Source organism: Eleutherodactylus coqui, chromosome 5 (assembly GCF_035609145.1).
Source record: "Eleutherodactylus coqui strain aEleCoq1 chromosome 5, aEleCoq1.hap1, whole genome shotgun sequence".
Classification (NCBI taxonomy): Eukaryota; Metazoa; Chordata; class Amphibia; order Anura; family Eleutherodactylidae; genus Eleutherodactylus; species Eleutherodactylus coqui.
Genome location: NC_089841.1, coordinates 141,985,658 through 142,007,449, shown reverse-complemented (window position 1 = coordinate 142,007,449; position 21,792 = coordinate 141,985,658). Strand labels below are relative to the sequence as shown.

General features: G+C 45.4%; 1 protein-coding gene across 1 annotated transcript in view; it reads left to right on the top strand.

Annotated features, from left to right (window-relative positions):
* Positions 1-4,000: 4,000 nt before the first annotated feature.
* RHOF (ras homolog family member F, filopodia associated) overlaps positions 4,001-21,792 on the top strand; it is a 33,356-nt gene continuing 15,564 nt past the window's right edge. Inside the window, exons 1-2 of the mRNA XM_066603289.1 lie at positions 4,001-4,218; positions 20,007-20,094. Of these exons, the coding sequence (XP_066459386.1) occupies positions 4,060-4,218; positions 20,007-20,094 (247 nt within the window). The 5' untranslated portion in view covers positions 4,001-4,059. The remainder of the gene's footprint in view (positions 4,219-20,006; positions 20,095-21,792) is intronic.

The window sequence follows — 21,792 nt, the reverse complement described above, 5'->3', positions numbered from 1 at the left end:
AGAGGTGAACCTTGACATTCTAGACGACAATGTGCTGCCGACAACGTGGCAATACTCTGGGAATGGTCAGCAATACTTCCAACAAGACAAGGTGCCTTGTAACAAATCCAATGCTGTTTTACGTTGGTCTGAGAATATGGCCCGCACAGAGTCCCATCCTCAATCCTATTGAATATGTTTGGGATGAATGATGTACTGCAACATTGTGTGCCATACACACACACAGACATGGCATAGACCATATAGTGCTGTAGCAGTATATATGCACACATATACATCTCTGTAAATAAAATTGTACTCATGACAGACAGCAGATTTGCATTCATTGGGAGGTATATAGGAATGTAGCTAGATATGTTCAGAGAGACATATAGGGGATACATGCCTTGCTGTATTCCCCACTAGACACTAGGTCCTGTGCCTAGGGTGTCTATTTGTTAGTGAATGGCCCCAAGCAGCCAGGGATTTTTTGTTTTACTTTTAGAACCTTTATTTTGCCTGTATCGGACTCCTGCCTTCCATCTGATTATCAGGCGATATGTAGGAAGTGGGTCCGTGGCGCTGAAAGCTGCTGTCAGAGATGGAGCGAGACAGAAACGATCTTCTCCCGCCCCTCTCTTGTCCGGAACAAGAACCCTATTGATTGGTAGAGCAGCAGCAGTGATATAATAGTTCTATTTATTTATACATTTATATATGGTATAGGCCGGCTGCACACGGGCGGGTCAGATTCAAGATGCGGGATCCCGGACCAGAATCCGACCCTGTGCCAGGCCAGCGACCCCGCGTTCCTGCCTTCTTTCTTCTTTTTCTGTGCTGCGTATGGTCTGGACGGCTCGCCATCGGACATACACACTACAGATTTTTTAAAAATCCCTGCTTTTCCTGCGCCATCGCTTAGCGATTGACGCAGAATCCGCGACCTTTCTGCAATGTCAATTGCGGAGGGGCCGTGGGTCGGATGGCTTCCATTGATCTCAATGGAAGACGTCCGTGTGGAATCCACCCAATAATAAAGAATATTATACGATTCTTTTCTTCATGAGCGGAAATTGCAATTGATTTCCGCTCATGTGCAGAAAAAAGCACTTTTCCAATGCATGCTCTGGAAGGTATTTGCTGCGGAATCTGGAGGTGGACGCCCACTCAGGATTCCGCAATGCAAATCCGGTCATGTGCAGCCGGCCATACTTGTACTCTGTGTTTATATACACACACATTTAGAAAAGTCATACAATTTCTGTATACAAATAAGCAGGTGTCTAGTCACCTATTGCAGTATTAAAGGGGTTATCCAGGACTTTTATGATTTTTTTTTCTATGGATCACCTATCTTTAGGACAAAAACAACTCAAGAAGTAGGACAACGCTTTAGTAACAGCAGCAGGAAACAAGCTGAAGGCAAACTGTCCTGGTGTGGTGTTACTACCCCTGTGATAGGGCAAACCACCCCACCACAAAGCCACCACAACAGTATTAATAACCAGATGATGTGAGGGCTCCCCGTCCAACCAGGACATCCATGCGGAGTGCGTTAATCCCAGATAACCAGTCACCAAGGGCCTGAAAACTCGAAGTTTCAAACACAGGAAAGAAAACAGGAGAGGGCGCTCGGGGAGATAAGCCTCCAATATACAGATAGTGTAAACTAGGGTGTGATTGATTTAGTTATATTTTTAAACATATAGGCTATTCTCTTTTTTTCTCTCTAATGAATGAAATAAATAGCTATATTGTATGTAGCCAATACAAGCATCATTAAGGTCTGGGCTGATAAAAGATGAAACTAAAAGCATTGATTAAATGGTTAAAACAACCCAATGCGAGTGATTGGGAGACTAAACATGTTCAAGGGCCTCATTGAAATCATATGGAGTTACTGTATTCAAATAGTAGATCCAGAACATCTTTTTTTCTCTTTTTTACGTAACCTCTGAAACTTTTCCAATGGACTTTGTGCAATTGGGGTGACTGACATATAAGTAGGGTCTTTTATGAGGTATTAAATCATGTCTAGACACCGTGTGCTCTTCGTATCCATTCATAATAGTAGATCTGTGATTATGTATTCCTTCTCTCAGAGTATTGACAGTTCGGCCCATGTATATATGCGCCGATCCGAAGTTACAGCGCAGGAAATTTAAACAAAAAAAATCAGGAAGACTGTGCACGATAGCGTGCGTGAGATAATCATGTGCAGTACAATATTGCTGCCATATGTGGCGATACGCTAGCTCACCGCAAGCTCCACAGCAGTAAAGCCATACGTGACTCATGCAGGGTTTTATGTGTATGATCATGTGAGCCTGGCCTTAAAGGGATGTACCAGAATTGACTATCCATAGGATAAGTGATAAAAGTCTGATCATGAAGGTCTCACCGCTGAAACCCCCACTGATTCAACAGCAGGGGTCCCCTCTCCTCCTCACTGTAGGATCACTACACCCCCTGCAGTGAGGAGGAGACTGAATGGAGCAGCAGTACATGTATGCTTAGCACCTAGGGTTGCCACCCGGACGGTAATTCACCTGCTTGGCCAGTATTTTGCTCGCCAGGCAGGTGTTTTTTTTTACCGGGTATATTACAGGCCGGTATTTTTGAATACCAGCCCCAACCGCCCACCTGACACTAAGGGTGGTATTCTCAGTGATTCCCAACCGGGGTGCCGCAGCTACCTGATTTTAATCACACTGGGGGGGTGTCTAATACTCAGCAACTGTCGGCGTTCCGATGCTCTTGCGGATCCCCCTCGCTGCTGCCGACTGCTGCGATGTCCTCCATGCCAGCAGAGCATTTCTTTCTGGAAGCTTGAATTCCCCGCCTTCAGCAAAGGTAATGCTCTGATTGCCTAGCCAGCGCCAGCGTCAGCCAATTAGAAGCCGGCAATATTGCTGAGGGGGGATTAATATTGCTGAGGGGGTTACTATTATTGTGGGGTTAACATTATTACTGAGGTGGTTTAATATTTATGCAGGGTTAATATTACTGTGGCGTGTCGCTATTTCTACTGGGGCCACTGTGGAGATCGCCATTTCAACTGGGACCACTGTGTCAAGTGATGCAGCCAGGCTGCGATCACTAGAGGCCTCTAGATGCCTGGAGATCAAATAATATGCTTAATAAACCACGCCCCTTTAAAAAAATGGCCGGTATTTTTTCGTGACAAAGGTGGCAACCCTAGGTTTATAGTCCACAAGTCCCGCAGCACTCAGTCGGTATGCAGTTTCCAGCAGATGTGTGTTTTAATATCATGCAGAGCCACGTTCCAGGGATCATGGACCTCCAATCCCCTCCAATGTCCACACAATAGCAAAACGTGGCAGCATCAGCAGTGTTTAAATAAAGTAGTAAATCTTTATTGTTCCATGATAAAAACAGGCAACGTTTCGACTGCTATAGTCTTTCTCAAAGGTGGCAACCCTAGCAGCACCACTACATTCATTTTCAGTGAGACTGCTGGAGAAGAGTACAAGCTGTTTCTGTCAGCACCATTGAAATGAATGAAGCGGCAGCCATGACCACCACTCCATTCAACCTGGGTGCAGTGAGCCTACAGCAGTGAGAAGAGAGCATTGTTGGGCCCCTGTTCTTAGGTTCTGTGGAGTCTCAGCAGTGCGACCCCACTATCAGACCTTTATCACCTACTCTCCCCCCACTAGCAGGAGCATTTTTAGTCCCTGCTCTACTGACAACATGCCCCTTGCACTCCTCTCTCCCCTCAAATGTGTATGTGATGCTGCAGACTGATGAATTACATGAAGAAGGACCTGCTATGGTCATGTGACTGTGATGTGCTCGCAGGTCCTTCACTCCCGCCACACCCCGTACAGTACACGTGACGTCAGCCACCTCCGCGCTGCATGTAACGCGCTACGAACCCTAGGAAAGTGCATGCAATTTTAGCAGGTGGGCGTGGTTCATAAAGTCACGTGTACTACTTCCAGCCAATGAGCGGCGGCTGTAGCGCTTCCTCCGCTGTAGCTTGGAAAGAGCGGTGAGTTCTCAGTGCTCGCCGGCTGTGGACTTGTGAGCTGCGGCTCATGGACTGAGCGCCACACCATGACACAACCACCCAACGGGGCCGTCAGCAACGGCAGCAGGGAGCCGAGCAAGAGCCGGGAGAAGGGCAAGAAGGAGGTCAAGATAGTCATAGTGGGAGATGGAGGCTGCGGGAAGACGTCCCTGCTCATGGTGTATGCCAAGGGCTCCTTCCCGGAGGTGAGTCCCAGCCGGCACTGCCCGGCGCACATGTCCGTAGAGGAGGGGAGCTGTCACTGCCTGTATATACAGTGTAGCCGGAGTGGAGGACCGCTGTATAGTCCTGCCAGCCGGGCTCGTCTAGTATGTGCGGGGTGAGTCTAGCCTGCAGGTATGTGTCCCTGCAGTCCGGCAGGAGGCTGCAGGCATGATTGGCACCTGCTGATGGGCTCCTTTCCTTACAACCCTTTGGTAACTTTGGCGTCTCTTCTAGGACTTTTGGAGGGTCACAAACTTCCCTTCGAGTCTCTCCATATTGTATGGATTTGATTAGGGATAACACCCCCCCCCCCCCCCCCGGGTGTTTTATAACTTGGGCAAACAGTCCGAACTTCGAAAAATAATTTTTTTAAATGTTCTGCTTCAGTCTTATTTCTGGACAAGAATCGCCCATTCAAGTCCATGTGTGATTGAAAAAAATAGATTACATGATGTCATTGTGATCTGTAACCATGGAGACCATAGCGACCATAGCCAAGATGGGAACCCACTGCTATGGCCACCTAGCTGGGGCTTAGAGAGTGCTTAGCACTGTTTCCGTAGCGTCCGTTCGCTTCAGTGGGAGCTACAGAAAACAGCGCTGCGCCAGGTGACCGGCACACAGAGAACGGATTTTCCAAGAGGGGAATACCCCTTAAAGGAAATCGATGCTCAATGCGCTTGTGGTCCACGGGGTACATTTATCTAAGAGCGGTGTTTTATAAACTGGTTTTCCGTTAGTGATGATGGAGTAAGATGCCCCAAATATAATAAGAGACACAAGCCTCCTATTAGATTTGTCACATCTTGGGCCGTTCAGGTAAACCTGCTGAAAGCTGCAGAATTTGCGCTATAATTTCTACCTGATTCTGGTGTGAATTGTATGAATTTGATGCGTTGTGGGCAGCCCTGACCCCCCCCCCCCACTCAGACCCACCTGTTTTATTTTAACAAAAGTGGTGTAAACGTGTAGAACATGTTGTTGCATAAGTGGAACTTGCACAAAAACTTGCAACTTTTTAAACAGCAGAATTCTGTTGTAAACCCCTTTCTCACTTTCCCCTATAGTGTGTGTGTGTGTGTGTGTGTGTGTGTGTGTGTGTATACAAAGCATGGGTATTAGTGGCGTATTGCTATAACGTATGACGTCTTGTCCGTTCCTACCTTAATCCCTAATACTTTGCATCATTCTGAAGAACCTAGCACACAGATCAACAGTGTCGGTTATTAAGGGAGTCTGTCAGCAGGCCGCTGTCTTTAAACTAAGGCATCTAATTAAAGGGGTTGTCCCGCGCCGAAACGGGTTTGTTTTTTTTTTCAATAGCCCCCCCGTTCGGCGCGAGACAAACCCGATGCAGGGGTAAAAAAAAAAAAAACGTCCGGTACTTACCCGAATCCCGGCGCTGCTGCGACTTCGTACTTACCTTGCTAAGATGGCCGCCGGGATCTTCACCCTCAGTGGACCGCAGGTCTTCTGTGCGGTCCATTGCCGATTCCAGCCTCCTGATTGGCTGGAATCGGCACACGTGATGGGGCGGAGCTACGAGGAGCCGCTCTCCGGCACGAGCGGCCCCATTCAGAAGAAAGAAGACCGGACTGGGCAAGCGTGTCTAATCGGGCGATTAGACGCTGAAATTAGACGGCACCATGGAGACGAGGACGCCAGCAACGGAACAGGTAAGTGAATAACTTCTGTATGGCTCATAATTAATGCGCGATGTACATTACAAAGTGCATTAATATGGCCATGCAGAAGTGTATAACCCCACTTGCTTTCGCGGGACAACCCCTTTAAGATCCTGCTATTAGATGCCAATGCATCCACTGAACTACCCCTGCCAAGGCATCTTGGCTACCTGGCATCGGGAGACTGGCACCATGCAAAAATCATTCTAGTGACCGAATCTCCTCCAACTTGTAGGGTCTAACTTTGCAACATCTCTTGTACATTGACTATACTGCAGTAAATCCTCTCCAGTAGACCCCTGTCTTATCCTGACGGGCTTTCTGTGACCGATTTAAGTTCTACCATGTATGACACATTTGTCACCATCTTTCTGAAGACCCCGCCACTGTAAGACAACGCTTCAATGTAATTTTGAATATTTGTTTGGAAGATTTCACTATATATGAATTTCTTTGGATTCCTCCAGTTATGTAATCTGTGCGGCAATATGTCTGACTACTCTCCATTGTTTCCATTCAGAAATAGATGAGATTCGGACAGCGTGTTTCCCCTGCAGGCGGGGGGCATCATAGATACCCGCTACTTGTTATTTCCCCGCATTCTGCGTGGCTCATGGGGTAGCTAGGGCAGATCATTTTATCAGTCAATTGCCGTCTTCTGTGCCTCCCTACATTCATTTCAAGGCTGCATTCACAAATGGCGATATTTATTTATTTTTTTGTGGTTTTAAACTACAGTTCTTCTGCTATTTAAAAACTGTATGTGATATTTTGTTACTTTTTTTTTAACCCTTTCCAATCCACTGTCTGACGTGTAAAGACATTCTGATTGAAGGCTGTACAGTTCCGATGTCGGAAGACGTCCGGCAGGGTATTCTTACTGTAGTTTACTGGCCGCTCTGTTGTCGGGGGCCTCTCCAGCATGTCACATACTGCAGTACTGGCTCTAGCCAGCAGATGGAGTCATTGTATAATGGCAGAAAAAGAAAGCCCCCTAGGAAACACTGAATCAAAAATTGGATTGCAAAGGGTTAAAAGCAGAACTGCTATAACTACAATAAAAACGCCATGTGTGAATGCAACCTAAGGAAAAAGTTATTTATAATTATCCATTTCATTACTCTTTAGCTTCTTTACCGGACTTCGTGTTTGCTACAAGTTTATCACTGGTAGCGGAGAGGTCATCCAGTATGTCCCTATCTGACTGTGGGTACTCGCTACAATGGTGGCATTGACACCATAATACACTGATTGACTGGATACTGCGGGTTTTATCACTGAAACCTGTGGATTGTGTCCAGAAGATAAAATCTGTGTGATAACATTGTCAGTCCTCAGTAGAATATATATATATATACCCATTGTATTAAAGCCGGCTGGACACAACCGAGTCGGATTGTGTATGTGGGATTGCGCAGCGTAATCCGTCTGTGACCCTGGCCCGCGACCCGACGTATCTGCAAAATCTGTAATGCGGATGATCGTAGAGACTCACAGGCAGTCATGCGCAGTACAGGAGAAAAACAACAAAAAAAAATATATATATATTCTTCCTACGCCGTCGACAGGCGATGATGTGGGTGCACACAGCCCATCCGCAATGTCAATTGCGTATGGGCTGCGGGTCGGACGGATTTCAATGGAGGTTGCCCATGCGAAGTCTGCAGCAAAATGGGACATGCTGCAATTTTTTTTTCTGATCATGGAATATGCAATTCGTATCTGCGAATGAAAAAGCGAAATTACATACATTTTTGAATGCATGCAATTTGCTGCGAATCCTCCACGCAGGCTGAGCGCGGATTCTGTTATAGAAATCCGGTCGTGTGAAGCCAGCCCAACTATTATTAATGTTCTACTCTGTATAAGGTACCTTTCCACAGGATAACGGTTGGGTGCATAAGTACCCGCCGGCTGTCCCACGGGTTCTTCTGGACTGTGGCTACTGGGCTTTAGGGCTCATGCACACGACCGTATGCGTAAAACCAAGCAACTCGGACAGGTGAGCGATTTCTAACTCAGCGCCCTGTTGGTGGTTGCTTGTACAGTCGATGAATATTGCGCAAATTTGCTGTTGTGAGAATTTGGGTGATAATCATCCATTGTTAATCGATGGACAGAAGCTGTAAGGGCTCATTCACATGGGTGTATGCAATTTCGGTCACTTCTTGGAATGTTAATTTCCACGTCTGAATTCCGCACGCAGATTTTGTCTATTGACATTCGGTGTGCAGACCTGCGCCAAAAGCCATGGTAGCAAACTGCAGATTTTGATATGGCCCAATGTGAATCAGTGTAGTTTTAGCACTCACTCGTGTGAGTGAGCCCCAATCCTGATAAGTTGCCAGTTGTAGTCAGTTAAGGCCCATTTAGACCCAATGATTCTTGCTCAAAATTCGCTCAAAGCCGTGTCTTGAGTGAGAATCGTTGGGTCTAACCGCAGACATCGTACAGTTTTCGTTAACTATTCGCTCATTGTTGTCTTTCAGCAAGCTGAAAGAGCGATGAACCTGATCAGTGCCGCGCACTGAGTTCTCAGCTGGATGCCACTAATACTATTGTTTCCGTTGGTATCCCGCTCAGAGAACACAGCCGGAGTATGAAGAAGACAAGCGGCCCAGGTGTCTTCTGTATACCCCACTCAGCTGTATACCAGCTGAGCGCTCTGTGAACTCAGCAGGAGTATGCAGAAGACAGCGCTCCAGCTGTGTTCTGCATACCACGCTCCGAGTGCTCAGCTGTATACTAGCTAAGCGCTCCGTGAACACAGCTGGAGTATACGGAAGACAATGGGCCAGCTGTCTTCTGTATACTCTGCTCAGAGCGCTCAGCTGTATACCGGCTGAGTGTCCCACGTGAACGCAGCAGGAGTATGCAGAAGACAGCGCTCCAGCTGTCTTCTGCATACCCCGCTCGGAGTGTTCAGCTGTATACCAGCTGAACGCTCTGTGAAGACAACAGCTGTATGCAAAAAACAGCGCTCCCGCTTGTCTCCTGCATACAGCATGAGCCTTCATTTACACACTTACGCAAAGTGAACGCTCAAAACTTTCACTCAAACTGCCGTTTGAGCGAATTTTGTGCGATTATCTTGCCGTCTAAATGCACCCAACGATTAACGCTCAAAAGATGTCTTTTCAGTGAGAATCGTTGTCTAAATGGGCCTTTATTTTCAACCAAAACTCTGTTTGTAATGTTGGCCAGATAAGCGATGAGTAATGGCGTGATTTAAACAATGCCATTAATACAGGTTCCCTGTACTTCTTATCTGGCATGTCTCGGTTCCCCCTGAACAGGGGAGAAAGTCACTGAGTCACTGTTTGCTGTCACTAAAAATACAGCATATGAGTAATGGTATTTGCCGACTCCCATGAAAGGTGCTGTTGACACATCTCTAATGGAGCCCACGGTTCCCTCTCAAATATTCCACGTGTTTGCATGACAGAAATGCACTTCTGCCCGTGTATTTTGCCCATTCCGTATGTATTTGTGTGCACAAGTGTGATGTTTGGTTGCGCACACAAAAAATTGTGTGTATATATTTTTTTTGTGTGCGTATACACGCAGCAGATAATCAGGTTTTTTGTCTGTCATGCGCATTTGCGCAAACCTATTGATTTCAATGGCCTCTTGCGGTTCACCAGATGAGGCATGTGTGATCACACGCAAAATTTGTCACCTCCATGTCATGTGCTTACTTGTATCTCCCATAAAATCATAATTCTGCAGAAGCTTTCTTTATAACTCTACATTGAGCCATTCCTTTTTTCCCCCTACCTGGACATTTATTAATAAATTGACAAGTGGGTGTTGCCAGTTGAAGTAGGTGTTGCAAGTCCTTACAGTCTGGCACTGTCCAATTGCTGCTGCCAGTATCGTTTTGTATAGACGCACCTCTTTGACAAACAGAATGGTAACGCCTACTTGTCAATTAGCGTAAATGCTGTGGAGTTATAGTCTGTGTAAGCGCACCCTGCGGTGACTCCAGGAGAGGTTGGCCTTATTTTTTTACATTAGGTTTCTCATTTTTACACAAATTGCAGCAAAAATAATCACTAAAAATAGCGCCATGTGTGCCGACACCCTCAGGTCTGTTGGTACAATTTGTTTTATGGGCATTCACACTTAGGGATTTTGCTTTTTGGCCTATAGTCACTACAGGTACCTCTACATGCAGCATCCAGCGCCCAGAAATGTCACTGCAGCGTGTGAACAGTCATTTGTTTGCTTTTACACGGAGAGCTGATTGCTCATTAGTTGTTTGCCGACACATCACTCAGAGGGGATCTCCATGCTAATTCATCCATCAGTTGTCCAAACGCCTGTGACTGCACCCCGGCCCCTTTCAATCAACCAGCCGCTAATTTGTTTTTGTAAGCTGAAATGAAACGACTGTCGACTTATCACTCATCGCCCGGTCGTGTTCATGTTTACACTGAACAACCATTGTCTGAATTTGCTCTTGAGTGAGTATTCACCCTGCAGTCTCCTGCGTAAAGGTACCTTAACCCTTTCCAATCCAATTGTGGATTCAGGGTTTCCTGAAAGGCTTTCTCTTTTTGCTGTTATACAAGGCTGCCATCTGCTGGTTAAAGCAAGTGTGTGCGCACAAGAGAGGCTCCGACAGCAGAGGGGCTGGCAATAGACGGTAAGAATACCCTGTCGGACATCTTCTTACATGGGAGCTATATAAGCTTCAATCAGAATGTAGGAAGACGTCAGACAGTGGATTAGAAAGGGTTAAGGCTACATTCACAAAGACCTTGAAAGTCGGCCCCATATCATGCTTGCGGACGCGAGGTGTCTTTCGTTTAAGAACGGCTCACTTCTGTGAAATTGCCATCCTAAAACATGTGTTTCACACGTGTCAGAGGATCATAGGTGTTTCCCATTGTTTTCGGTGGGAAACATCACATTGCACGTGTCATGTGATGTCTTTAAAGGTCCCACTGAAAACAAGGGGCGAGGTGTTCCAAGGGAACACCATAAAATAGGACATGCAGCAACCCCCCCCCCCCCCCCCCCCCAATCTTACAGGATTGTTCATATGAATAACTACATTTCTAAGGATGGAGTTCATATTTGGGCATCCCGTGACGCATGTAGACTTAGAGGATTATCCTATATGGTGCGCACACCATGCCTTGTATTTGGACTTGTGCAAACCATAACCTTACATAGTATAGCTTCACATGAGTCCTGCCTCCTTTTGGTAGAGCGGTATTCCATTATGTGACCTAGAAAGGGTTAAACAAGGCACGGCTCTTTGATAAGTGCAAGGCACAGCCTAACACCTGGAGAATTGCTGGTATTCGGAGAGCCTGCGATGTATCTGCCGCCTTCCCCTTCCACAGGAATGTGTTCACATCTGCAGCCATGTAGGTTTAGCGTTGCGCTCGGTTCTCTACGTGTCGCACTGAAGGGCGTTGGGAGCTTTGTGATGCATAAAGGCACTTGTACAGAGTGAACAGCTGGGGCTCTGCTTCCAGAAAGCCCCACATTGTAAGAAGGGGGTGTCAGTTCTGTACAGTTATGACACGTAGCATGCTTTGTGCAAGGCGAGGGCTTTCTCTTTCATGTTTCCCAGCATGACAGGTAATTGTAGCTTCCTTTTTTGGCAGCTAGAACAGCAGAGCTCCTTGCTTTGGATCGGCCATGTTTTGTTATATACGGTATAGGTAGGTTAATCTTTTGTGAACATATGTTAATACATCAGGGAATTGCATAATATATTGCTTTCTTTGCAGTAGTGGGAACAGTCCAAAAATAAAGTTTGTGATCATCTACATGCCTGCTCTATTACGACTCTTCGTGGCTTCCTATGTTCTATTAACGGAGTTTTCCAGCACTACAGTACTGATGACTTACACTCAGGATAGGCCATCAAGGGTTGACTGGGAGGTATCCGTCGCTCAGGATCGCCTCCGATCAGCTGATTAAAGTAACAGCGGCATTCGGCTGACTGCCGCTGTGGCTTCAGTCCATACCAGGCACAACACCATGTTATATAATGGTTGTGCCTGGTATTACAGCTCCATTTGAGCTGCTCTTCGGCCTATGTGACCAATAAACGTGATATTAGAGGCCTGAGAAGAGGCCACAGCGTTCATCCGAGAACCACAGCCTCTTTAATCCAGGAGCTTACACCCTTACATACACTGGCTGCTTTAATGGGGACATCAGCCCTTTCCCAATTGGAAATTAGACACATGATCCCAAAGTGCAGCATAAAATCAAGTGAGCAAGTTTTCAGTGGATTAGTTTCAGTGGGAATCCACATCAGTGGGAAAATCAAGGGATCGAAATGATGCTTGGTCATCGGTGCTAGACTAGCCGGGGCCAGGATTTCAAAAACTGCCAGCTTTTGGGACTTGTGGTATAGAGTCAAGAGTGTACAGATGGTATGATTGAGGAAAAGCATCCATAGAAAGGATATCCTGTGGATATAAACAAGTTATCGATGACAGGGGTCAGAGGAGGATGTCAAGAATTGTTCTGATAAACAGGTGTGGTTGGTTGCAATTTCACTGTTCACCATGGATGGAGTTCTGAATAATGTGTCCTAATGCACAACTTGTCATCCCTTAGCACAGATGGGCTATAACTGCAGATAACCAGCTGCTGTCTCAGAGAAACACAAAAAGCCGGGACTCTTGTGGGGAAAAGAGTGTAAACATCGGACCATTGAGTGTTAGAAAAAAATGTCATCTGGTCGGATGAGTCCAGATTTCTGTTGCACCATGCTGATGGGAGGGTCAGAATAAGTTGACGCCATACAAATAAAGATTATAATTTGGTGGAAGTAGCATGAATGGATGACCCCTTCCTGTTTGATGTGAACAGTCCAGGCTGGTAGAATAATGGTGTGGGGAATGTTTTGTTAGCGCACCCTGGGCCCTCGGATACATGTGAATTGCCTTCAAAACTGCAGCATTTTGTTGTGGTGTCCATAGAAGACCCAATGCACTACTAGATGGGCGCCTCTAGTAAGGTGGCCGCTCGGTGTACCAGCTGTTGGGGCGCTGAGAGATGTAAACAAAGTTGCCATAGGCATCTTGTTGCATGTCTGCGGTAGGTTCCTGTTAATCCAGACTATTTGTATTGCATAATACCTGTGCAGGGTTGTGGACCATGAGGTGCTGGATTAAAAATACTAAATGCAGGTACATAAGTCGAACCACCAATGGCCTTTTACATGGCACAGTTATCATTCAAATTCCCGCGCGATTCTGAACAACTATCGTCCCGCAGAGGATTGAACAATGTGGTGTTCAGAATTGAACGACTGCTTACAGTTAGTGGAGATGGCGGGGGGAGAGCGAGGAGAGAGCACTCCCCGGCCGCTCCACCTCCCAATCCGGCAGTGCTTTCAGCGATGCCAGTGATACTCGCACCTGTGTAACAGCACGAGCGAGCATCGCTGGGACAGGTGTTGGGCATCGTTTGCCCGATAGTTCGCCCCGTGTAAAAGGACCATTAGGATCTGGGTGTTGCAACTGAAAAACCGCCATTGAATGAGTCGAGTAATGTTCTGGTTATGCCAGGTATTGGAACATGCAGGCGTATTGTAAGAGAACAATATATTGGAGCCTGACCTATTTGTATTAGATTACTGAGACTGGTAAGAAGCAAAGTTCAAGGTTGATAAATCAATGGCTTCAGGCTGTGATAAGAATCACAGAAGTGCTGGAGCTCCCGGTATCTGCTATACAAATAAGGACACATATTTGACTTCTCACTGTCCTTTATTGCCTGTTCTAGTCATTTCACTTCTACACATAATTGGCATTTTACTGCAAGGCCTGAGATTCCGGAAGCAGTCGGTGATGCCTCTGACACGGGGAGTGTACGTTCTGCGTGCTCGAGGGAACTTGTGTAGCAGGTTTGGGTGACAAGTGAACATTTATGTCAGGAGACTACAAATGCCACCCGGGACAGAAGGGCCTTGTGTGCGTCTCCTGGCCTTAAGAACCATCCTTGAGACTATTCTCTACCACAGTGCAATCAGAGCTTGGGCCCTGTAGCAGTCGCATGGTCTGCGTCTGTGGTAGGTACACCCTTGTCTCTGTGTAACATGCAGTGTTACATATCGAAAATACTGTATATGGACACCCATGTGTGGTGGTTAAATATCCAATATCCAACCTCTGGACACTTATGCAGCTCTATAACCCCTTTTCCTTTCTGGAATGTTTTCCATAGATTTTTCATTATACTGTCAGTGATTTACTGTTAATATAAGTACAGATCTTGGGAATTGATGCCTGGCTTAAGGTTGTGTTACATGGGATGATTGTTGGGCACTTGACAGCTATCCCAGCGATGATCGGTCCTGTGCTTTTACACAGCAGCAATGATCTCTTGGTGAATAGAGGCGGAGTGGCCCGGGGATCGTTCTGGCCACCCACCTCCATTTACCATGAATAGGCAGTTGTTTAAAGAGGAATGACTGCCTGTTTACATCGGCCGATTCAGCAGCAGATGACCAGCGATTGTTTTATGATCTGCATGAAAGATGTAATCAGCGATTCATCGCTAAAAGGGGCTTTACAGTGAGTGGTTCTAAACATGGCTGTACACAAGTCATCCAAACCTACCAACTTCATGTTTTAACCCTTTCCAATCCAATTTGTATCCTGGTTTTCCTAGGGGGCTTACTCTTTTTCTGCCGTTATACAATGGCGCTATATGCTGGCTAAAGCCAGTACTGCATGAGGTGACACGTTGGATAGGCTCTGACAGCAGAGAGGCTGGCAATATACAATAAGAGAACCCTGACGGATGTCTTCCAACATCGGAGCTGTACAGCCTTAAATCATTATGTCTTCAGAGGTCAGACAGTGGATTGGAAAGGGTCAAGTCAAGTGGCTGAGGCTACAGTTGGGGCAGATGAAGCAGACGGACGAAACTTGAGTTGGGTGGTTATTCTGCCACGCAGAACATCGGGAGTTGTTCATTCTGTGTGCTTGTTTGTTGATCACCTTTTGTTAGAGTAATTTTCATGGATCCTGGTGTGTTGGCTGAACTACTCTGTTGTTCCCTTGTTTTTGGATGCTAGGAAAAATGTGAACAGCAATGATCTGTCAACTTCTACTGTGGAAACAGGGAGAGGCCACCTCCATCTACATGACTACATCTTTGAGGCATCTGAGGAGCGCATATAAATACTCTTTATAGGTTAATTTACACTGCAGATGTCTTCAGCATATGGATGAGATTTGTTAAAATCTCAACTAACTTGTTGGCCGTGTCATACGTTGCAGATTTTTCACACGCAGTTCTGAAGTAGAGAATCCGCAGTGTCTTTGGTACATGTGAACAAACCCTTTAAGGGATTTCCCATCTTTGACATATCTACTTTATATGCCATAAATAATTGAGGGATGGGGGTCTCACATCTGGGAGCTGCACTTAATTTCAGAACAGGGCTTGCCTGTGACTCCAAAAGATGTGAATGGGGAGCCGGTCACATTTTTGACCATCTCTTTATTCTTGACCAGTAGCCACTACACCAGATTGGCCAACCCCTGCTCTGGAGATAAATGTGGGTAGCAGAGATCAGACCTGTATCTCTTACTTTCATTACATATCCTATGGATATGAGAAGTTAGGATGACAATACCCCTTTAAAGTGTTGACCAGTGTATGGCTGTCGCCTTATCCATGTAAACTTATAATGTCACAGCCTAGTGAAAAGACTTACCCCTCACCTAATAAACTTTGCACTAAGCATTTTCTTTGTATGGACCAAGGTCAAATTTGTCCTTCAGACCACCAGATAATGAAGTGTGATTCATCACTACAGTAGACATGTTTCCACTCAATCTGTGACTGTGTGGTGTTGGCATTGCACATGGTCTCGGACAATTGAGTTTGCGCCACGTAAGCTCAGTTGGTACAGCTGCACTAGAACAGTTCTTGTATGGATGCTGCATCCAATTTGAAACTTGGTCCGTGGTGTAGATGAGAACAGACAATGTAACAAAATGTGGGGTGGTCCCATCCTATAAACTTCCGAGGTCTATATCCCATTGATGTCTGCTCCACCAGTGTCTCAATAACCTCACCATTGACTGAGATGTTATGGGAGTGCAGAATTTACCAGACTGACTTTTTGTCTCCCCTTGCTGAATTGATTCTATTGTGCGCCAGTTTTGTCTCTTGCTTTTTATTACTACTATCCCCCAGTTGGCAGCAGCTTTCGTAACACACCATCCTCAATATATCGTTGACTTTGAAGCACTACGGTCTTCACGGGTGTCTACAGGAGTCCTGCACCCTTTCTCTCTCTAAACCCTCTTCTTTTTGTACCTGTGCTTTTTTTTTTAATATAAAAAAAGCATCTAATAAGGTGGAATCTTGTATTTGACATTTTGATTTTGCTTCTTGGCATACAAATTCCTCTACTGATTAGTTAACTTCCAACGATTGTTGACTAATTATATATTGGATGTATAGGCATTGCTTGATAACCTGTGATTCTATTACTGCTATCTATGGTAATAAAGCTTTATGGTGAGAACAGTTACCGCATGTAACAGTCACCAACGTTTGTCCGTCATAATAATGCAGCATTTTAGACAAGGAACACAAGCTGTTTTCATAAGAGTTGTTCCTTCCCCTGTAATTAGGCATTGGCCATGACGTACCAGATACCAAAGGGTCTGTTATGCAGCGTTCTAGCTAGAAACATTTTATCACACAGAGGAATGTTTAATTCTGTTCACCAAGCTCACATTAAAATATATCTAGGACTTCAAGTTTCACCCGCAAAGAAACTTTACATAGTTTAGTTGCCAAAAGTGATCAAGCAGAAGACCTTCAGCTGAAACGGCACAAAGCTAAAAGAGCTTCCTGTGACTGTCGGTTTCTGTGACCACAGACGTTGTCTCCTCATACCCTGATGTGTACAGCGATGCTCATACGTAGACCGCTTCCCTCGCCCTAGACAGTATTTGTTGAATAACCAGAAATGTCAGTAAGGAAACCTAACACCATATCCTATCAGTTGTTCTCCCCTCATCAGTTGGCATCTTCTAATTGACCTCTTCTCGAGACGTAAAAGCTATATTTTCCTTCTCCTGTTGCTTCCGTCCCCGGGTTTCCAGCTCTCTGAATCCTTTTTCAATGACTCTGGGTTTGACCTAATTGCTAGCACTTGCTTGTTGAAATGGAAATGAAACCAACAAATTTCTAAGTTGAATGGCTGTTTTTCACACAAAGCTTATTTTGTCTCCTTCAGCAACGGAAGTGCTTGTGACCCTTGGAGGTGTTTTTTCTTTCTTCAGTAGAAATGGCTTATTGTACAAGACTGCAAATGTTAAAGGGAATCTCTTGGTGATGGTGTTTATGTACCTTCTGTGCATTTATCGGTACGGTGTTATGGAAATAGACTTGTTTCCATCACTGTTGCCTGTTTGTTCCGCTGAATGTTCCCTGGTATGGAGACTTCTCTGTGTCCCTGGTGGTGTACTGAAAATAAACTGCTCCACCAGTGTCAACTCGAGCACCTTAAACCCACCTTTACTCACTGTACACCCAGGTTATACCAACACTACTGATTGATAGACTGTGTGATCTAGAGCAAGTGACCAGAAGAGTTGTATGTGGACCTCAGTGCTGCTGCCCACGGGCCCCAACAGAGTCCTCCTGCCTCGTACCTGCCCTCAAACATCAGTCTCTGCTGTAGTTTCCATATCCAAAAGACAGGCTCGAAGTCTTTGTCTTATTCTGATATTGATTGCACCTTGTACCTGATGTAGGCTCTCCATGATTCAAAGGAACTGCAATCGTGTACAGAACGCTTTGCGGAAGAAATGACAGTTGGGGATTCAAAACTTTGTTCCTCTAAATTTAGGAGGAAAAAGTTTTGTTTTTTTCCCCTGATTTTCTTGACTTCTCGTTTTCTTAGTTTAATTAACCTTCCTTCTCTTTATCTACCAAAGAGCCAGCTTGTACAAAAGCTACCGTTCTTTTGTTTTTCAATGCCGAGCACTTTTATATTTTCCCTCCTACATTAAATGTTCGTGAAATGGTTCATTATCTGCCTCTGGTGTGGGAGGTGCTGTGCTTGGGATTGAGCTATCTTTGAAAGGACTTGAACACACTTGAAGAAAACCTTCTTCAGTCCAAAGTAAACTGAAGTGTGTTCCAAGTCTGTTTGCTTATAGAAGAACAAAACAAGCTTTCTATGGGAATGGGATGCTTTGTGTAGTCAGCATTGGCGTGTCTTGTTTTCACGTGGGCTTTGTTGTAAATTGCCTCACTATAATCCGTCTTCTGATCTATGCAATTTTCTGATTTGGAGACTGGGTTGGATGCCAGTCTTGACAATTCCAGTATTGCATGTTGGCTTTGGAGGTAGGCGATGTAGAATGGATTCCTGATTAGTGGCATACAACTTTCTGCAATTCCAATCTGTGAGGGTTTGTTTGCATTTGTTTCACATCACATTTAGTAATACTGACTTTTGCATGGAGATTTCATTGTTGCGCACTCATCTGACCGCCACAGCAAGACTGAAAAGACTGTTTTTGATCATTGCATTCTGAAAACTAGACACTAGGCTGAACAGGGATTATTTTTTTCTGATTTTCTTTTTCTTTTGTAACTGTCCTCTAACGACTCGTTTTCTGGGGATGTTCGTGTATAGTCCCATAAACAGTCTGCTTTTGCCAACTGCTGGCCCACAATTCAGTGTGAGACCTGGTGGACACTGCAGTATCCTGCACCTTTGGCAGCCCTCCAGTATTGCAGCATACCATTCATAGCTTTCTTTTTTTCTGGTATAATTTATGACCGGTTTTGGTGTAAATTATACATAAATCTGTTGGTCTGGGGCAGCCATACCCCCTCCCAACAAGCACTGTCCACTTTTAGCAAAAATGGTAGGGTTGGCGCAAAACGGGGAAAAGTCGCATATTATTGCAGAGATACCCGCTTGCGTAAAAACATGTGACTTTTTACGCCAGAAACTGATGTAAAAACACTTTATAAATGTGCCCCATTGTGTTTGTTTACTTTAAAAAACAAAAACTTGTTTGACCTAGAAACACACTGATCACATTAGCGCGTACAGAAGGGAGACAAATGCTGCTATTCTCTAAGCAAAGTCAAGTTTTGACTCTGCAGAAGGTTTTATGACTACAATAGTTGTTAAGGTCTAATGCCCACGGATGGATTATCGCTGCGGAATTCAGACGCCTGCTGCGAATTCCGCAGCAATAACCGTCCATAGACATGCTGTGGTAAATGATTCTCCCCTACCCATGAGCGGAAATCAACTGAGCTTTTCCGCTCACGGGTGAGAATCGCTGCATGTTCTAATTTGTGCGGAAAAACACGCATACGGCTTCCATTGCCGTCAAGGCTATAAGGCCTCATGCCCACGACCGGGTTGCGACTGCGAAATATCTCAGTGGAATCGGACCCACGCCTCCCAGAGACCCTATACTCGCCTCTCCAGATTCGCGGTGAGAGTATCGGCTGGAGAGCAGGTGTGCAAGTGCAGTGCATGACACGCCTGTGATGCGATTTCCCGCAATGGAAGCCATCCATGCGTTTTTACACACGGATTAGAACATGCTGCGATTTTCTCCTGTGAGCGGAAAATCGCAGTTGATTTCCGCTTGTGGGCATGGGAGAATCGATTACCACAGCATGTCTGAGCGGTTATTGCGGCGGGTGTCTGGCCATGAATTCTGCAGTGATAATTCATCTGTGGGCATTAGCCCTAAGGCTGAATGAGAAGCCTCAGTGTAGTCATAAAAGAATTAATTATGTAATAGGCCTTTGTCTGCTGGCTATGAGTGCAATGGGTTCTCCATCCCTTTTGGGGAGCTTTCTTGTTTTTAAGTATTTAGGTGCAAAGAAGACCCCACTTGCCGTAATAAACTGTTTGCATTTGTGGGTTTCCGTGCACAATGCTAGTGATGCTACAATATCGGTCTTTCTTTTCATGTGTGCTTTGTTAGTATAGAGCAAATTCCAGTTGTTTGAGCCTTTTTATATTGAAACTTACTGCTTTTATATGTTTATGATTCGCATAGATTAAAGATTTGGATATTGTATTTTTCTCTTCACAGCAATACGCCCCATCTGTCTTTGAAAAATATACTACAAGCATCACAATTGGACATAAGGAAGTCTGTCTGCACTTGTATGACACAGCAGGTGATTGGGATACTTATTTTATTACTTTATTGTGAAAATGTTTGTAACATAATGATAAATATGATGAAATGCGTGTCTAATATCCAGAGTTGACAGCACTTATGAGTACACCTGGTAGGGAAGATCCACATTATGCTGCATTCACATGTAGGTCGAAGGCTTTATTGAAAGCCTCCTGGCAGCCCCTCTGAGAATCCCAGGTGACATGTTGTCCTGTGCTGCGCTATTTTGTCAGTGATGATGCTCAAGGGCATAACAGATGCTGGACAGACCCGCTTATAATCATTGGGGTCCATCCGGCATTGTTTATCGTATGCCAAAACCCAACTTTTTATCTTTCTTTTCCTTTAACAGCAAAACTGAAAGCAAATTGCTGATAAGAATCCAGCCTTATGAAGTTCAACAATCAGAGCATTGCTGCGATGTCTCTATCAGGGTTACTAGGAAGAGGAATATTTTCAGGCTACTGCCTTTTGAAGGGAAGCAGTAAACCACCATTTGTAGTACTGAGTAAGCATTTAGGCAGGTGTGGGGAAAAATACTGCAGAGTAAGGTCTAGTGCCCACGGCCGTGACGGGCTCCGCAAGCGGATTTCCGCTGCAGAGTCCGTCATGGTGCCCCCCCAGAGACCCCATACTCTCCTCCGGATCTGCTGCCCGATGTCCCGCATCCCATGCCGGCGCGCATGCGCAGTACAGTGCGTGACGCGGTCGTTGGTGGGCGGGGAAGCGCTTTCACGCTATCTACGGCTGTGCTACAGCAGAAGATAGCGTGATGCACCGCTTCTATTGACTGCAATGGAAGCCGTTCGCGCATACGCCCACGGCAAATAGAACATGCCGCGGGTGATTAGGGGTGATTTCATGGGGTGGAATTCCGCACCGTGAGCATTGCCCTATTAGGTTCAATGGAACCTAATGGCTGCCGGGCAAGGCCTCGGATTTCCGCCGTGTGATACGCGACGATAATACGCACGTCGGAATTAGGCCTAAGGATGCTTTACAAAACAAAAACCCGAAGTGGTGGTAGTTTTTTGATCAATTAACAAAATGCAAAATAAAAATGGAAATCAAATCAATGTTTGGTGTGATCACCATTTGCCTTCAAAAAATCAATAATTCTTCTAGGTTCACTTGCACACAGTTTTTGAAGGAATTCTGCAGAGGTTTTTTTTCAAACATCTTGGAGAACTAAGCACAGATTGTCTGTGCATGTAGCCTTGTTGAAATGCTTCTGTCTCCATATAATTGTAGACGGACTTGATGTTGAGATCAGGGCTCTATGGGAGCCATATCATTCTTGTTCTTGTCGCTGTAGATACCACTTCATTGGCTGTATGTCTGGGGTGCTTGTGCTGCTGCAGAATAAATTTTGGGGTGAGACTCCTATTTTTGAAAGAGAATTCTTACTTTGCAGCAATTTTTCTACACCTATCTAAAACTTTTATACAATACAATGGATGTTCTGGACCATGTATTGAGGTAAAATCTGCTACTTGTTCTATTCGTTTAAAGGGCTATTCCGGTCATCAGTAGCTAATGGCTGAGAGTCAGCCTGTTAAGACCCCTATGCATCAGCTGATCATCCATCCTTTCAGAAGGCCCCCAGCTGCCATGACACCTGCACGGCTCCCCCGATCTCACCGCGCGCGGAGGGGGCCGTACAGGACCCCCAAACTTCGGTCGGGGCATTTAAAGG